The 14,906-nt window shown below is 61.5% G+C and overlaps 3 protein-coding genes across 8 annotated transcripts; 2 read left to right on the forward strand and 1 right to left on the reverse strand.

Annotated features, from left to right (window-relative positions):
• Nucleotides 1–387: 387 nt before the first annotated feature.
• Nucleotides 388–7,161, forward strand: CSAD (cysteine sulfinic acid decarboxylase). Of its 5 annotated transcripts, none has more exons than XM_048328227.1 (15): nt 650–742; nt 836–1,253; nt 2,020–2,146; nt 2,785–2,875; nt 3,248–3,354; nt 3,464–3,579; nt 4,008–4,087; nt 4,164–4,218; nt 5,179–5,295; nt 5,369–5,433; nt 5,543–5,624; nt 5,712–5,911; nt 5,980–6,031; nt 6,667–6,756; nt 6,866–7,161. In XM_048328227.1, exons 2-15 carry the CDS (start codon nt 1,110–1,112, stop codon nt 7,037–7,039), a joined length of 1,500 nt encoding a protein of 499 aa, XP_048184184.1. In that variant the 5' UTR covers nt 650–742; nt 836–1,109; the 3' UTR covers nt 7,040–7,161. The 5 variants fall into 5 exon arrangements, with proteins under 5 accessions (XP_048184186.1, XP_048184184.1, XP_048184185.1 ...); XM_048328228.1 differs by having other exon boundaries at nt 1,009–1,253; XM_048328230.1 differs by having other exon boundaries at nt 6,671–6,756; nt 6,866–6,988.
• A 349-nt stretch (nt 7,162–7,510) lies between these two features.
• LOC125337950 lies at nt 7,511–9,453 on the reverse strand. 2 transcript variants are annotated; one of them, XM_048328233.1, is made up of 3 exons: nt 8,739–9,453; nt 7,942–8,274; nt 7,511–7,796 (listed from the first exon to the last, which is right to left on the reverse strand). In XM_048328233.1, exons 2-3 carry the CDS (start codon nt 8,236–8,238, stop codon nt 7,548–7,550), a joined length of 546 nt encoding a protein of 181 aa, XP_048184190.1. In that variant the 5' UTR covers nt 8,239–8,274; nt 8,739–9,453; the 3' UTR covers nt 7,511–7,547. The 2 variants fall into 2 exon arrangements, with proteins under 2 accessions (XP_048184190.1, XP_048184189.1); XM_048328232.1 differs by having other exon boundaries at nt 7,511–8,274; nt 8,739–9,140.
• Nucleotides 9,454–10,203: 750 nt separating this feature from the next.
• LOC125337960 (zinc finger protein 853-like) lies at nt 10,204–13,196 on the forward strand. Its single transcript, XM_048328255.1, has 3 exons — nt 10,204–10,288; nt 10,678–10,792; nt 12,646–13,196. The coding sequence occupies exons 2-3, from the start codon at nt 10,705–10,707 to the stop codon at nt 13,164–13,166; spliced, it is 609 nt and encodes a 202-aa protein (XP_048184212.1). The 5' UTR covers nt 10,204–10,288; nt 10,678–10,704; the 3' UTR covers nt 13,167–13,196.
• Nucleotides 13,197–14,906: the final 1,710 nt, after the last annotated feature.

Below are 14,906 nucleotides of genomic sequence, written 5' to 3' on the forward strand. Positions count from 1 at the left end.
TTTGGCCGCCCCGTCGCTCTGGCCCCTCCCTTCGCGGTCCCCCCCCGTGACCCCTTTTGGGGGATAGTGCCCCCCTTTCCTCTGCCCCCTTTATTGCCCCACCCCCACCCCAGGTACTCGCCCCCTCCGTGGCGTCCGGGAATCGAGGGGGATCCTGGAAATGGGGCACTGGGACTGGGGGGGGATCCTGGAAATGGGGCACTGGGACTGGGGGGGGACACTGGGAATGAAGCGCACTGGGACTGGTGTGGGGACGCTGGGGATGGGGGGGACACCAAACACTGGTGGGGGGACACACGGAACGATGGGGGGACACGAGGGATGGATGGGGGGGTACATTAGTGATGGGGGGACCACACTGGGGGCAGGGGGGACAAGGGAAATAGGTTTGGGAACACACTGGGAATGGGTTGGGGGGACATATGGGGGTCACCACTCTTCCCTCTTCTCACGGATCTGGGGACACAGTCCTGACCCCTGCCCCTTTGCCCAGAACCCTCCGGGGCCCCTTCCTGAGTCCGGGACTTTGCTCCTTGCCCCTTGGTGACGTGACCAGAGGAAAATTCCATCCTGGGAAGGGGAGAGAGAGGAGCCGGGAGAGCCTGACCCCGGGAGAGCCTGATCTGGGAGAGCCTGATCCCGGGAAGAGCTTGTCTGGCATCATCTGGTCCCAGGACCACCTCATCCCAGAAGAACCTGGTCCTGGGGAGCACCTGATCCTGGAAAATTCCAGCTGGCAGAGGTGAGAGAATCCTGGAGCACCTGAGCCCAGAGAGCCTGATCCCCAGAGAAGCTCATCCTGGGAACACCTGATTTTGCCATCATCTTGTCCCAGAAGCCCCAGAAGAACGTGATTCTGGAATCACCTTATCCCAGGAGAATTTCATCCTGGGAGCAACCTTATCCCAGGAAATCCTTATCCCACAGTCACCTCGTTCTGGGAGCACCTTACCCCAGGAGAACCTTGCCCCGGGATCACTTCATCCCAGGATTATCTCCTTCTTCCAGGAGAATCTCATCCTGGGATCCCCCATCCCATCACCCTCTGCCAGTCCCAGGCCTAGGGTCCTTCCCAGCGCATTTCAGGGTCTCCCCGTATTCCTCCTGCCATGGCTGAGCCCTCTGGGATTGGGGACAGCATCCCATTGGACGATCCCGGCCTGGACAACACAGCTGGGGAGGAATTCCTGCAGGAGGTGTTCCAGATCCTGCTGGAGGAGGGTGTGCGGAAGAGCACGGACGTGACACAGAAGGTTGGGACACCAGAGCACCGGGGAGGGCGGGGGTTCCCAATCCCACCCCACCCCACTCCCATTTCCAGTCCAATCCCATTCCCAGTCCCAGCCCCATTCTCAGTCCCAGTCCCGTTCCTGTCCCCACATGTGTGTGACTGGAAGGAGCCCCCTCGGAGGGAGTGGGGTCCCCAGTCCCTCCCTGTTGCCTGTCCCAGTCCCAATCCCATTCTCGTTCCCAGTCATTCCCAGGTGTGTAACCGGAAGCAGACATGGAAATGGGTGGGGGTCACAATGCTGCTCCTTTCCCAGTCCCAGTCCCAGTCCCAATCCTGTTCCCAATACAAGTCCCACTTCCAGTCCTGTTCCAATAGTCAGTCCCATTCCCAGTTCCAGTGCTATTCCCAGTCCCATTCCCAGTCCCAGTTCCAGTGCTATTCCCAGTCCCATTCCCAGTCTTATACTTGGAACAGGATTGGGAGTGGGACTGTGATTGGGAGTGAGAATAAATCCCAGCTGCAGTCCCATTTTCATTTCCAGTCTCATTCCCAGTCTTGTTTCCATTTCCAGTCCCATTTTCAATCCCACTTCCAGCCCCATTCTTATTCCCATTTCCCATTCTGTTGGCAGTCCCAGTTCCATTCCCATTCTGGTTCCCAGTTCCAGTCCCAGTCCAATTCCCAATCTTGTTTCCATTCCCAGTCCCATTCTCAACCCCATTCCCATTCCCACTGCGGTTTCCAGTCCCGTTCCCAGTCCCTCCCAGTCATTCCCAGAGCATTCCCAGGTGTGTGACTGGAAGGAGCCGCTGGAGCTGCGGGAGCTGCTGGATCTGGAGCTGCGGAGCGACGGGGAGGGGCGGGAGCGGCTCCTGCAGCGCTGCCGGGACGTGCTGCGCCTCAGCGTCCGCACCGGTGCGCTCCCAGTACTCACCAGCGCCCGCCCTACACGGGAGGGAGTACAGCCCCGGGGCAGGCCCAGCGCCTCCCAGTTTAGCCCTGCACAAGCTCCCAGTTTGGCACGGCACCTCCCACTTCAGCCCCCGTGGTTCCCAGTGTGGCCCCTGGTGCCTCCCAGTGTCAAACACTGTGGCCCCTGCCACGTCCCCCTCCATGTCCCCCCCGAGATTCCTTTGTCTCCCTTGACACCCCTGTGTCCCCCCATTTCCCCCCCACATCCGCTCCCTGACCCCCCCTGTCCCCCCAACTCCCCCATGTTCCCCCATGTCCCTTCTGTTCCCTCCCTACCCACCCCCGATCCTCTCATGTCCCTCCATGTCCTCCCTGGCCCCCCAATGTTCCCATTTCCTCCCATCCCCCCATTCTGCCCTCCATGTCCACCCCATCTCCCCAAATCTCCTTATGACCCCCCCCCCCCCCATGTCCCCTCTGAACCCCCCAGGTCCTTCCCTTACCTTCCCGTGTCCCACCTCCCATGTGCCATCCCCAAGCCTCTCATGTTCCCCCCATTTTCCCCTATTCCCTCCCATATCCCCTTGAGTCCCCCCCATGTCCTCCTCTGACCACCCCACGTCCCTCCCGTGTCCCCCCAGGTCACCCCCGCTTCTTCAACCAGCTTTTCTCGGGGCTGGACCACCACGCCCTGGCAGGGCGGTTCCTCACCGAGACCCTCAACACAAGCCCGTGAGCCCCCAGCACCCCCAAATGGGGGCAGGGGGGTGGGGGGACCCCCCAAAAACCTGCTGTGGCTCCTCCTCCCCCCCAGATCCACCTGCGAGGAGCCCCTGGTGCTGATGGAGTGGGAGGTGCTGGGGCAAGGATTTTGGGCTGCTGAGGTTTGGTGGGAGGGTTTTGGGGGTGTTGAGGAGCCCAAAGGAGAGAGGACCCTCCAAAAACCTGCCCTGACTCCCCCAGTCCAGCCCCCAGTGCTGGTGCTGATGGAGGACGGGGTGCTGGGTGCGAGGGTTTGGGGTTGCTGAGGCTCCAGGGGAAGGTTTTGGGATTCTGAGGTTTCAAGGGGAGGGGGACCCTCCGGCTCCCACTGAGCCCTTCCAGATACACGTACGAGGTGGCTCCCGTGCTGGTGCTGATGGAGGAGCAGGTCCTGGCCAAGCTTCGGGAGCTCGTGGGATGGAGCAGCGGTGATGGGATCTTCGCTCCCGGTATCCCGGCCCCTTCCTGGGGATTATCCCTGTCCACCCCGTCCCCCTGGCAGCCTGGCCATGGTGCCCTGGGGGTGACACAGAGGTCCCTGTCCCCCGCTTTGGGCAGGGGGCTCTATGTCCAACATGCTGGCCATGAACGTGGCGCGATTCCGGCGCTTCCCAGAGAGCCGGAGCAGAGGGAACTGGGACCTGCCTCGCCTGGCCCTGTTTGCATCCCAGGAGGTGGGTGCAGGGGGCTTGAGGTCACCCCAAAACCTGATCCTCAGGGTCATCCCAATTTGGATCCATGAGGTCGTTCCAAACCTTATCCCTGGAGTGACTCCAAATTCAGGTGCCTGGTGTCACACCAAACCTGATCCCTGGGGTCACCCCAAATCTGATCCCTGGGATCCCCACAAAACCTGATCCACGGGGTCACCTAAGGTCATCCCAAAACCTGATCCTGGTGTCACTCCAAAGCTGATCCTGGAGGTTGCCCTAAACCTGATCCATGGGGTCACCCCAAAACGTGGTCGCTGAGGTCACCCCAAAACCTGGCCAATGGGATCACCCCAAATCTGGTCCCTGGGATCACCCCAAGTCTGGTCCCTGAGGTTACCCAAAATCTGTTTCCTGGGGTCCCCCAATCCTGGTCCTGTTTTCCTGCCCAGAGTCATTATTCCATCCAAAAAGGAGCTGCTTTCCTGGGAATTGGCATGGACAATGTTCACCTGGTGCGGACAGACGAGAGGTGGGTGCTGGGGGGTCCCGGGGGGCCCCAGGTCGGGGGGTCGCTCTGTGTCCCCATCCCTGTCCCTTCCTCTCAGGGGGAAGATGATCCCGGAAGAGCTGGAGAAGGAGATCCAGAGGGTGAAAGCTGAGGTGGGGGGAGGCTGCACTCCCCGTGTCCCCAGAGCTCCCCAAACTCCCCAATGCCTCCCCAGTATCCCCAGTGGCCTTCCCAGTGTTTCCAAAGCTCCCCCAAAGTCCACGTGTCCCCCTCTGAGTCCCCAAAGCCTCCCCAGTGTCCCCAAAGCCCTTCCCATGTTCCCAAAACCCCCATGTCCCCCCATGTCCCCAGTGTCTCCCCAAATATCCCAATCCCCCCAGTGTCCCCCCAAAAAACTCCAACCTCCTCCAGTGCCCCCCCAATGTCCCTTCAATGTCCCTCCAATGCACCCAATGTCCCCTGTCTTCCCCAGGCCTCCTGTCCCCCCTCAAAGTCCCCTGTCTACCCCAAAGTCCTCTGAACCCTGTTTCCCGCACCCCCAATGTCCCCCTGTATCCTCCACCCCCCCCAACCTACCTCCTGAGCCTCCTCAAAGTCCCCTCAAATGCCCCCCAGGGCTCGGAACCCCTTCTTCGTCTGTGCCACCGTCCTGGCCACGTTTGACCCCCTGTGCCCCCCTGTCCCCTATCTCCCAAATCCCCCCCAAGCCTTCCTAGATCCCCCTAAAACCTCCAGATATCCTCCAAATCCCCCAAAAAGCTTGCCCAAATGCTCCCCCAGGACTTGGAGCCCCTTCTTTGTCTGTGCCACCATTCTGGGCACTTTTGACCCTCTGTGTCCCCCTGTCCCGTATCCCCCAAATCCCCCTCAAGCCTCTCCAGGTCCCCCCCAAGCCCCCTCAGGCCCTCTGCAAATCCCACTCAAACCCCCACAGATTCCCCCCCAACCCCTCCCAAAGCTCCCCCAAATGCCCCGCCCAGGGCACGGAGCCCCTTCTTTGTCTGTGCCCCCATCCTGGCCACCTTCAACTCCCTGTGGGCCCCCTGCCCTCTACCTCCTTCCATGCCCCCTGCACCCCCAACCCCTTCCAGACCCCTCCCTAATGCCCCCAGGGCTCAGAGCCCCTCTTCGTGTGTGCCACAAGTGGCACCACCGTCCTGGGTGCCTTCGACCCGCTGGATGCCATCGCTGACGTCTGTGCCCGCCATGGGCTGTGGCTGCATGTGGACGTGAGTTTGGGGGGTCCCCGGTTTTGGGGGGCCCGGGGGTCCCCCGCGGGTGCTGATCCCCCTTTCCCCGCAGGCAGCCTGGGGGGGCAGCGCCCTCCTCTCCCCCCAGCTCCGTCACCTCCTTGCTGGCATCCACAGGTGTGTCCCTCCCCCTGCCCCCAGCAGACTCCCACCCCTCCCCCTCCACGTTTTTGGGGTTCCCCTTTTCCCCACAGGGCCCCCCAAATCCCGCTGTTCCCCCTGCTAGAGCCGACTCGGTGACCTGGAACCCCCACAAGCTGTTGATGGTGGGGTTGCAGTGCTCGGCGTTCCTGCTCCGTGACAGCTCCGTAGGTGCCCCCCATCCTGAATTCCTGCCCCTGGGATGCCTTCCCGGGCCCCCTCATTAATTTTGGGGTGCTCCCCGCTCCTCCCAGGGGCTTCTGCAGCGCTGCCACGGTGTGGGGGCCTCGTACCTGTTCCAGCGGGACAAGTTCTACGACGTGTCCCTGGACACAGGGGACAAGAGCCCCCAGTGCGGCCGCCGCGCCGACGGCCTCAAGCTCTGGATCCTCTGGAAAGCTGTGGGGTCCCGGGGGCTGGGACGGCGTGTGGAGCGGGCGTTCGCTGCCACTCGGTGAGCCCCGGGATCAGGGGGACCCCCCACCCTCCCAAACTGGGCTTCACACCTTTGTTCCCCGCCAGGTATCTGCTGGAGCAGGTGAAGAGGAGGGAGGGATTCCAGCTGGTGATGGAGGTAGGGATGATGCTGGAATGTGGGATGGGGGAATGTGGACACTTAAAAATCCTGGAGGCTGGAATGGCACAGGTTTAAATCATTCTGGAGGTTTAACTTCCGGGGGATTAATCCCAAAGATTTGAATCCCCGAATTTAAATTCCAGAGTTTTCAATCCCAGAGGCTGAAATCTCAGAGGTTTAAATTGTCCCAGAAGTTTAAATCTTGGAGGTTTAAAACCTTGAGGACTAATCCCAGAGGTTTAAATCCCAGAGATTGAAATCCTGGAGAGTGGAATTCCAGAGGTTTAAATCATCCCAGGGGTTGAAATCCCAGAGGTTTAAATCCTGGAGGTTTAAATCATTCTCCAGACGTTTGAATCCCTGAGGATTAATCCCAGAGGTTGAAACCCTGGAGATTTAAATCCTGGAATTTAATTCCCAGATATTTAAATAATCCTGGAGTTTCAAATCATCCTGGAAGTTTCTATTTTGGAGGTTGAAATCCTGGAGGATTAAATCCTGCAGGTTCCAATCCCAGACAATTAAATACACAAGACTGAATTCCTGGTGGTCTGAATCCCTGTCAGATTCTGGGAATTGGGTGAATGGCCATGATCTCCTTCTTCCTGGCCATGATCTTCCTCTTCCCGCAGCCGGAATTCCTCAACCTCTGCTTCTGGTTCATCCCGCCCAGCCTGCGGGGCCAGGAGAGCTCCCCGGAATTCTGGGACAAACTGGGAAAGGTGAGCCCAGAATTCCAAATTCTCCCCCCCCCCCCCCCCTCCCCCCAAATCCCAAATAAATCACCTGAAAATAAAAACAAAATCCTCCCAAAATGGTGTTTCCCCCCAGGTGGCCCCAGCCATTAAGGAAAAGATGATCCGGAGGGGCTCCATGATGGTGGGATACCAACCCCAAGGATCCCGGGTCAACTTCTTCCGGCAGATTGTCACCAATCCTGCTGTCACCCGCCAGGACCTGGACTTCTTCCTGGATGAGATCCAGGAACTGGGATGGGATCTGTGAGCACTCCCAAAAACCCCTGTGAAAGACCCCGAAACCTGCACCTGAGGAAGAGGAGCAGAGTCTTGATTTCCTCCCCACATCCCAAAATTCCACACTTAGGGAATAAAACAGCATTTAATGGCCCTGATCTGATAATAACTTGATATAATCCCACCCCCCAAAATGGGGTTTAGGGGTGTAGGAGGTCCCTCAATTCCCCTGGGACCTCCAGAGGAGGTTGTGGATTCTGGGATCAGGATGTAGTGGCCTTGTGACTCTCCTGACATTTCCATCACTTCTCGAAGCTCCAGAGGTCGGAATTCGGATGGAAGGGGATTTGTGAGCACCCGAAAAACTCTAGGGAGGGTACCCCAAAACCTGCCCCTCCCCATCCCTGAGGAAGTGGAGCAGAGCCTAGGCTTCCTTCTGGAATCTTTGAATCAGGAATAAAGATGGGAATTCTCAGCACTTGATCCCAAAATTCCACACTCATGGAATGAAAACAGCATTTAATGGTCCCAATTTCATATTAATTTGATATTGCATCCCCCTTTCCCCCTGAAATGGGGTTTGGGGGTCCCTCAATCCCCCTGGAGGCTCTGGAGGAAGTCGAGGATTCCAGGGTCGAGCCGGGCGGGCTCGAGGCAGGATCGGAGCTTGGACGCTGTGGCCTCGTGTCGCTCCCGCCGCCACCACTCCCGCAGCATCTCGAAATTCCACAGGATGGGACTGCCAGGATTTTCCTCCTGGATCTGCTCCAGCCGGCTCCGCTCCAGCCCTAGATGCAGGATTCCCACTTCCTGCCACTCTTTTCCCAATCTTTGGGCGACTTGCATCAAATCCCTCTCCGTCAAGCGCCGGGGTTTCACAGGTGGATCTGGAATCCCGCCAGGACGACATCCCGAAATGGGGTCCCCCCTCACCTCGGGGGTGTCCCCGTTGCGTTCCCAGGGAGTTTCTTCTGGGATTTGCTCTTCCAGGGGCAGCTGGAAGCGCTGGATGAGGTCGAGGCGGCCGAGCTGCCGCAGGATCCCGGCGGTCACGCGCAGGGAATTCCCCGGGAAGCGCTGGAGGAGGATCCGGCACAACTCGGGGCGCGATGCCGGGAGCAGAAGCCCGGCAGGAACTCGCCCTTCCAGCAGGAACTTCAGGCTCTGGAATTGCTCCTCCGGGAGTGCCTGGTGCACCTCCAGCAGCGTCGCCCGCTCGTCCCTCGCCATCGGGACAGAAAATCCCGCAGGGAAAAGGGGTCAATCCTGGGACACAAAGGTTGGGAGGGGTCACCACGCAACCCAAAAACTGGGGGGAAAAGGGAGCCACTCCTCGGCCCGAAAAAATTCGGGGTGGGGGTGAAAAGAGATCACCCTGTGCTCCACAAATTGGGGGTAGAGGGGTCATCGGCCATCCCAGTGCCCCCAGCCTGCCCCGGGGCTGAGCCCTCCCAGTGTCCCCCTGGAGCACCCCACCCTGCCCTGGGCCTGAGACACCCGAGTGTCGCCCCAGTGTCCCCCCATCCTTCCCTGGGCCTGGGACCCCCAATGTCACTCCAGTACCCCTTCTCCGTCCTGGCTCCGCCCGATGTCCCCGCCGTGTGGCCAGTGCCCTTTGTTCCGGGTCCCCGCCATCTCGCCGTGCCCGCGGTGCCCCCCCCTAGCCCGGATCCCCCCCGCTGTCCCCCCAAAGCCCCGTTTGTCCCCGCCCCGCCCCGCTCCGCTCTCACCGCGCTGCGCTCCCACCGCGGCGGTTCCGCGTCGGGCGTCGGGCGCGGGCTCCGGGCGGGGGCGTGGCCTCCGCTCCCGCCAAGCGGGCACCATGGCAACGGGGGCGGGGCTCGGTGTGAGGGGACCGGGCAGGGCTCGGTGTGAGGGGACGGGGGGGGCTCGGTGTGAGCGGGCCGGGGGGGGCTCGGTGTGAGGGAACGGGGGGGGCTCGGTGTGAGCGGACCGGGCGGGGCTCGGTGTGAGCGGAGCGGGGGGGGCTCGGTATGAACGGACCGGGCGGGGCTCGGTGTGAGCGGACCGGGGGGGGCTCGGTGTGAGCGGGCCGGGGGGGGCTCGGTGTGAGGGGACGGGGGGGTGCTCGGTGTGAGGGGACGGGGGGGGTTCGGTGTGAGGGGAGCGGGCAGGGCTCGGTGTGAGCGGACCGGGGCGGGCTCGGTGTGAGCGGGCCGGGCAGAGTTCGGTGTGAGGGGACGGGGGGGGCTCGGTGTGAGCGGACCGGGCGGGGCTCGGTGTGAGCGGAGCGGGGGGGGCTCGGTATGAACGGACCGGGCGGGGCTCGGTGTGAGCGGACCGGGGGGGGCTCGGTGTGAGCGGACCGGGGGGGCCGCGGCTGCACTGAGGGGCGCGGCCTGGGGCCGCCTGCAGCGGGGCCGGGGGCGGTTCGGGGGTGCGGGGACTGAGTCCAAGTGCCCCAAGTCCCCCCAGCAGCCCCCAACAATCCTCGATCCCCCCCAGTCCTTCCGTCACTTCCAATACCCCCAATGCCCCCAATCTCGCAGTCTCCCCAGTAACCCCAATCCCCCCCATCAGCCCCAAATCCCCTGGTACCTCCAGTCCCCCCAGCCCTCCCAGTCCTCCCAGTATTCTCCAGTCTCTGCATTCCCCCAGTTTCCCTCAGTAACCCCTAGTCCCTGCAATCCCTCAGTCCCTCCAGTATCCCCCCGCACGCCCCAGTCCTCCAGCATCTCCCAGTACCCCCCAGACCCACTAGTATCCTCCAACTCCTCAGTAACCCCAGTATTCCCCAGTCCCCCCAGTAACCCTGAGTTCCCCCAGTCCCCACAAAATCCCCCAATTCCCCATTCTCTCCATTACCCCTGGCACCCCAGTATCCCCCAATCTCCCAGTCCCCCCAGTAACCCCTTATCCCCCAGTCTCCGCAGTCACCCCCGTATCCCCCAATCCCCCCAGTCCTTCAGTGGCCCCCATATCCCCGTGCACCCCCCAACCTCCCCAGCATCCCCGAACCACAACCCTCCCGAAGTGCCCCCCCAGAGTCCCCCAAACCAGACTGACCTGGCCACCCCTCCCCCGACTCCCCCAAGTCCATCCCACCGCCGATGGTGGGAAGGTCCTTATTGTTCCTCCCTCGTTTTTTCTGGGGTGGGCTCCCTCCCGGGGGCGGGTTTGGGGGGGTCGCCCTGGGCGGACTGGGGGGAGTCGGAGGCCTCCCCCCATCACACTGCGGCACTGGCGGCCCCGCGAGAGCCCTTCCCGCCGCCCGCCCTCGTCCGACACCCCGGAGCCCCTCCCGAGCTCCCCAAGAGCGGTGAGTGACCACCGGGGACCCCCGGCCCAACTGAGCGAGAGCGAGCCCCCCTCGTTCCCCCCGCTCCTTTTCTTTTTCCGCTTCCCCTTCCCGGAGCCCCCCGCCATGGCTGCGGTGCGGGGGGAGGGGCGAGGGGGAGCCACCCCCTTCCCCCCCAAATTCAGGGGGTCCCTCCATGGATGGGGAGGCACCGGGGAATGGGAGGGGCTGTGGGGTGGGCCGAGGGTGGTGACGCCATGTCACTGTGTGTGTGTCCCCCCAGCATCAGGAGAGGCACGGAGGGGGTGGGGGCAGGCGGGATCCCTCCCTCGGGGGCGGCAGCGACCCCCCCTTGGAGTGTCCTCGGGCCCCCCCTGTTCTCTCCCTTCCCCCTCCCTCCCCCCCGGCAGGGTCCCTCCATCTGGGTGACGGCGGCAATGGACGCGGGGAGGGTGTCGGCCCCCCGAGACCCTTCTGACCCCTCACATCCCCGGGACTCCCCGCTGCCCGAGGGTCCCCCCACAGGTGAGACCACCCCCCCTCCCCCAAAAGAGGCCTCTGGCCACGGTAAGAGGTTCTGAGGGGGCCCCCTGGAATCGCAGAGGAGGGGTGGGTGCTTTTTTGGGGGTCCCCTGGGGACCTGCGATGCGGGGGGGAAACCTGCGCCCGTGGTACAGGGAGAGCTCAAACCTGAGGGAGGGACCCCGGTCCCGGGAGTCCCAGGGATGTGGGGGGATTGGGGTCCCATGGTGTGGAGGGACTCTGATCCCGGACTGTGGAAGTGACCCCATCTCAGGGTAAGGGAGTCCTGGGAATGTCGGGGTACCTGTACACAGGGGGTACCCAGAGATGTGAGAGTGTCCTGTTCCCATTGTGTGGGGTACCCCAATTCCAATGTATTCGCATTTCCCATGCCCCAGGATATGGGGGTGTCACATTGCTGTGGCATGGGGGTGCACCAATTCCAGGGTCTGGGGGTGCCCCAGGGATGTGGAGGTGTCCCAGTCCCATGGAATGGGGTACCCTGATCTTGGAGTATGGGGATGCCCCAATCTCAGGATATGGGAGTCCCAGGAATGTGGGGTTGTCCTATTCCCATGGTGTGGGGTACCCTGTTGCCAGGGTATGGGGGTGTCCCAATTCCAGGGTAAGATGGTGCCCTGATCCCACAACTCAGGGGTACCCCAGTCCTGGAGTGCAGTGATGTCCCATTCCCATGGAATGGGGTACATTGATCCCAGGATACGGGGGTGCCCTGATCCCAGGATATGGTGGCACCACAGTCCCAGAGTTCAGGGTCAGTATCACCTGATTTGGGGCTGCAGGGTTGTTCTAATCTCATGGCATGGGAGTGCCCCAATATTTGGGTGCAGGGTTGTCCCAGCCCCATGGCACGGGGATGTCCAAGTTTGGGGGTGCAGTGATGTCCCCATCTCATGGCATGGGAGTGCTCCAATACTGGGGTGCAGGAATGTCCCAATCCCATGGAATGGGAATGCCCTGATTTTGGGGTGTAAGAATGTCCCAATCTCACATGATGAGGATGTCCCAATACTGGGGTGCAGGGTTGTCCCAAACCCATGGCATGAGGGTGTCCTGATTTTGAGGTGCAGGGGGGTTTCTAGGTACCCCAGCTCCACCCCTGGTTTCCAGAGGGAATTTGGGGTCACCCCTGGGTGGTGCCACCCCCATGTCTGTCCCAGACCCTGGCCCCCTTGCACCCTGATTCCAGACCCTTGTCTGGGTGGGAATGGGAGGGCTGGGGGGAACTGAACTCTGGCTTTGGAATAGGATAGGGATGGGGGTAGGAAAGGGGAGGGAGAGGCAACAGGGGTGGGGAAAGGGGAAAAGGGATGGAGAAGGTGGAAAAGGGTTTGGGATGGGGAAGAAGGGATGGGGAAGGGGGAGAAGGAATGGAAAAGGCTCAGAGGGGGTGAAGAAAGGAAAGAGGGGATGGTGCAGATAAGGATGGGATAAGGAAGGGGAAGAGAGGATGGGAAAAGGGGAAGAGGGGCTGGAGAAGGTGGAAAAGAGGATGGAGAAAAGACAGTGGGGATAGAGAAGGTACAAATGGGATGGAGAATGTGGAAAAGGAATGGAAAAGGGGAAGAGAGGATGGAGAATGGGCAAAAGGATGAGGGTACCAGTGGGACCAGGATGGGACAGAGGGCCCGGAGCAGGTGCCAGTTGGACAGGGCAGGTGTCATTGGGATGGGGCAGGTAAGGGACAGAGGAACTGGGGGAGGTGTGGATGGGATGGGGCACGTACACATGGGATGGGGAGAGGGATTGGAGCAGGTGCTGATGGGACGGGGCTGGCGCCAAAGGGCCCCAGGCCCCTTCCCTACCCCGCCAGTGCCCACCCCTGTCTCCCACAGCCCATCCCGGCCAGGCCCGGCCACGCCGGAAGCCCTTCAGGCCCCCCGTGGGGGGACCGAGCCCCCTGAAGGAGCTGCTGGGGCCGCAGGGGGCTGGGGTGCGCCCCACAATCTGCGGGGAGTGCGGGAAGGGCTTCAGCCGGAGCTCGGACCTGGCGCGGCACCGCATCACCCACACCGGGGAGCGCCCCTTCACCTGCAGTGCCTGCGGGAAGGGCTTCAGCCAGAATTCCAACCTGGCCACACACCAGCGCATCCACACCGGGGAGAAGCCCTTCGGCTGCCGGGACTGCGGGAAGCGCTTCGGGGAGGGCTCGGCGCTGGTACAGCACCGGCGGACGCACACCGGGGAGCGGCCGTACCGGTGCGGGGAATGCGGGAAGAGCTTCAGCGTCAGCTCCAACCTGCGGCGGCACCGCCGTACCCACGGCCGAGAGCGGCCCCACCTCTGCCCCGAGTGCGGGGACACTTTCTGGAACCCCGGCCAGCTCCGGAGGCACCGCAGGGAGCACGTGGTGTGAAGCGGGGTGGGCATGGGGACAGGGACACCTGGATGGGGATCTGCACACCTGGAGGGGGGTGGGACACCGTGATGGGGACACCAGGATGGGGATGGGGAGGATGGGATGGGGATGGAGACAGGGACACCATGCTTGGGACACAAGGATGGAGACACCAGGATGGCAATGGGGGCACCGTGATGGGTACAGGGAAACCAGGATGGGGACACTGATGGGAATGGGGACACCAGGATGGGCCTGTGGGGACACTGTGATGGGAATGGGGACACCAGGATCAGGATGGGGATACCAGGTTGGGGACACCAGGATGGGGACAGGGACACCAGGATGAGGACCCCAGAGTGGGGATGGGGACCCTGGAATTGGGGTGCATGGATCTGCTGACATCATCAATAAAAGGTCCCCGAGCAGCCTGGTCCCACCACACAGATTTGGGGACCCCCCCCATGGCGTCACCCCCAGGGGGTGATGACAGCATCTTCCCACTGCAAAGTCTTGGGGTCACCGAGTGATCCCAGTGTGGCCACAAGAAGCTTTTTCGGTTCTCCCAGGCAGGCCAGATCCAGTGCCAGCCCAGGGCACCTGGGGGAAAATGGGAGCGGCACGGGGATGCCCCACTCACACAACTGGCACCCCTAGGCACTCTGGGGGGCTCTGGGAGGGAGGGTTGCAGGAGGAGCACACCAAAATCCTGATCCCACAGTCTCGGAATCCCACAATCCCACTCACAATTCTCTGGCCTTTTTGCATCATTACAACCATTTTTAATTTCTGGGGGACAGGAAACTCACCCCCAGAACATCAGAAGGGGCTCAGGGATTTGGGGGGGTGCAGGGGGCACCCCAAAACCTCAATCCTGCTATTCCATGATCCCAGAATTCCTTGATCCCACTCATGAACCTCTGGCCTCACTGGATAACTCGAACCATTTTTATTACTGGGGAGCAGGGAATGTGCCTTTTGGACCCTCAGGAGTTCTTGGGGGGGTGGCAGGGGGCACCCCAAAACCTCATTTCCACGATCCTGGGATCCCTCGATCCTGCTGTTGAACCCTCTGGCCTCATAGTGCAATTCCAATCGTTTTTAATTCCAGGGGGCCCCCGCAAAACCCCTGGGGGGTCTCAGGAGTTTGGGGGGGTGCAGGGCACACCTTAATCCCAGTCTCTGTATCCCACAATCCCAGAATCCCAGAATCCCGTGATCCCTCTGGGCTTGTGTAATTCCAATCATTTGTAATTCTGTGGGGGAGGCAGCAGAAAATGCACCCCCAGATCCTTGGGAGGGGGAAAAAGAGTTCAGGGGAGTGGAGGGGGCACAAGGAGCACCGCAAGAGTCCAGTTCTGCTATCCCATAGCCCTGGAACCCCATGACCCTTCCAGCCTCATTGTGTAAGGATTCCAACCAGTTCTAATTCTGGGCTGCTGGGGGGCGGGCAGGAAGTGCCCCAATAAAACCCTCAGGGGGGCTCAGGGGTTTCGGGGAGGGGCAGGGGAGTGCCCCAAAACTCTGATCCCGCTATTCCCTGATCCCAGAATCCTTTGATCCTGCTACCAAGCCCTCCAGCCTCCTTGCTTAACTCCAACTATTTTTAATTACTGGAGGGCAGAAAACGCACCCTCCTATCCTTGCAGGGAGGGGGGGACTCAGTGGGGTGGGGGGTACAGGGGACATCACAAGACTCCAATCCCAAAATCCCATGATCCTGTAATCCCCTGATCCCACCGTTGAAGCCTCTGAGCT

Source organism: Corvus hawaiiensis, chromosome 24 (assembly GCF_020740725.1).
Source record: "Corvus hawaiiensis isolate bCorHaw1 chromosome 24, bCorHaw1.pri.cur, whole genome shotgun sequence".
NCBI lineage: Eukaryota > Metazoa > Chordata > Aves > Passeriformes > Corvidae > Corvus > Corvus hawaiiensis.

Coding starts and splice junctions, on each gene's coding strand:
- LOC125337960 (XM_048328255.1), top strand. CDS start 10,705: ATGGACGCGGGGAGGGTGTCGGCCCCCCGAGACCCTTCTGACCCCTCA. Junction 10,793..12,645: donor GCCCGAGGGTCCCCCCACAG/GTGAGACCACCC, acceptor TGTCTCCCACAG/CCCATCCCGGCCAGGCCCGG.
- LOC125337950 (XM_048328232.1), bottom strand. CDS start 8,238: ATGGCGAGGGACGAGCGGGCGACGCTGCTGGAGGTGCACCAGGCACTC.
- CSAD (XM_048328227.1), top strand. CDS start 1,110: ATGGCTGAGCCCTCTGGGATTGGGGACAGCATCCCATTGGACGATCCC. Junction 4,219..5,178: donor TCCAGAGGGTGAAAGCTGAG/GTGGGGGGAGGC, acceptor TAATGCCCCCAG/GGCTCAGAGCCCCTCTTCGT. Junction 5,625..5,711: donor TCCTGCTCCGTGACAGCTCC/GTAGGTGCCCCC, acceptor CGCTCCTCCCAG/GGGCTTCTGCAGCGCTGCCA.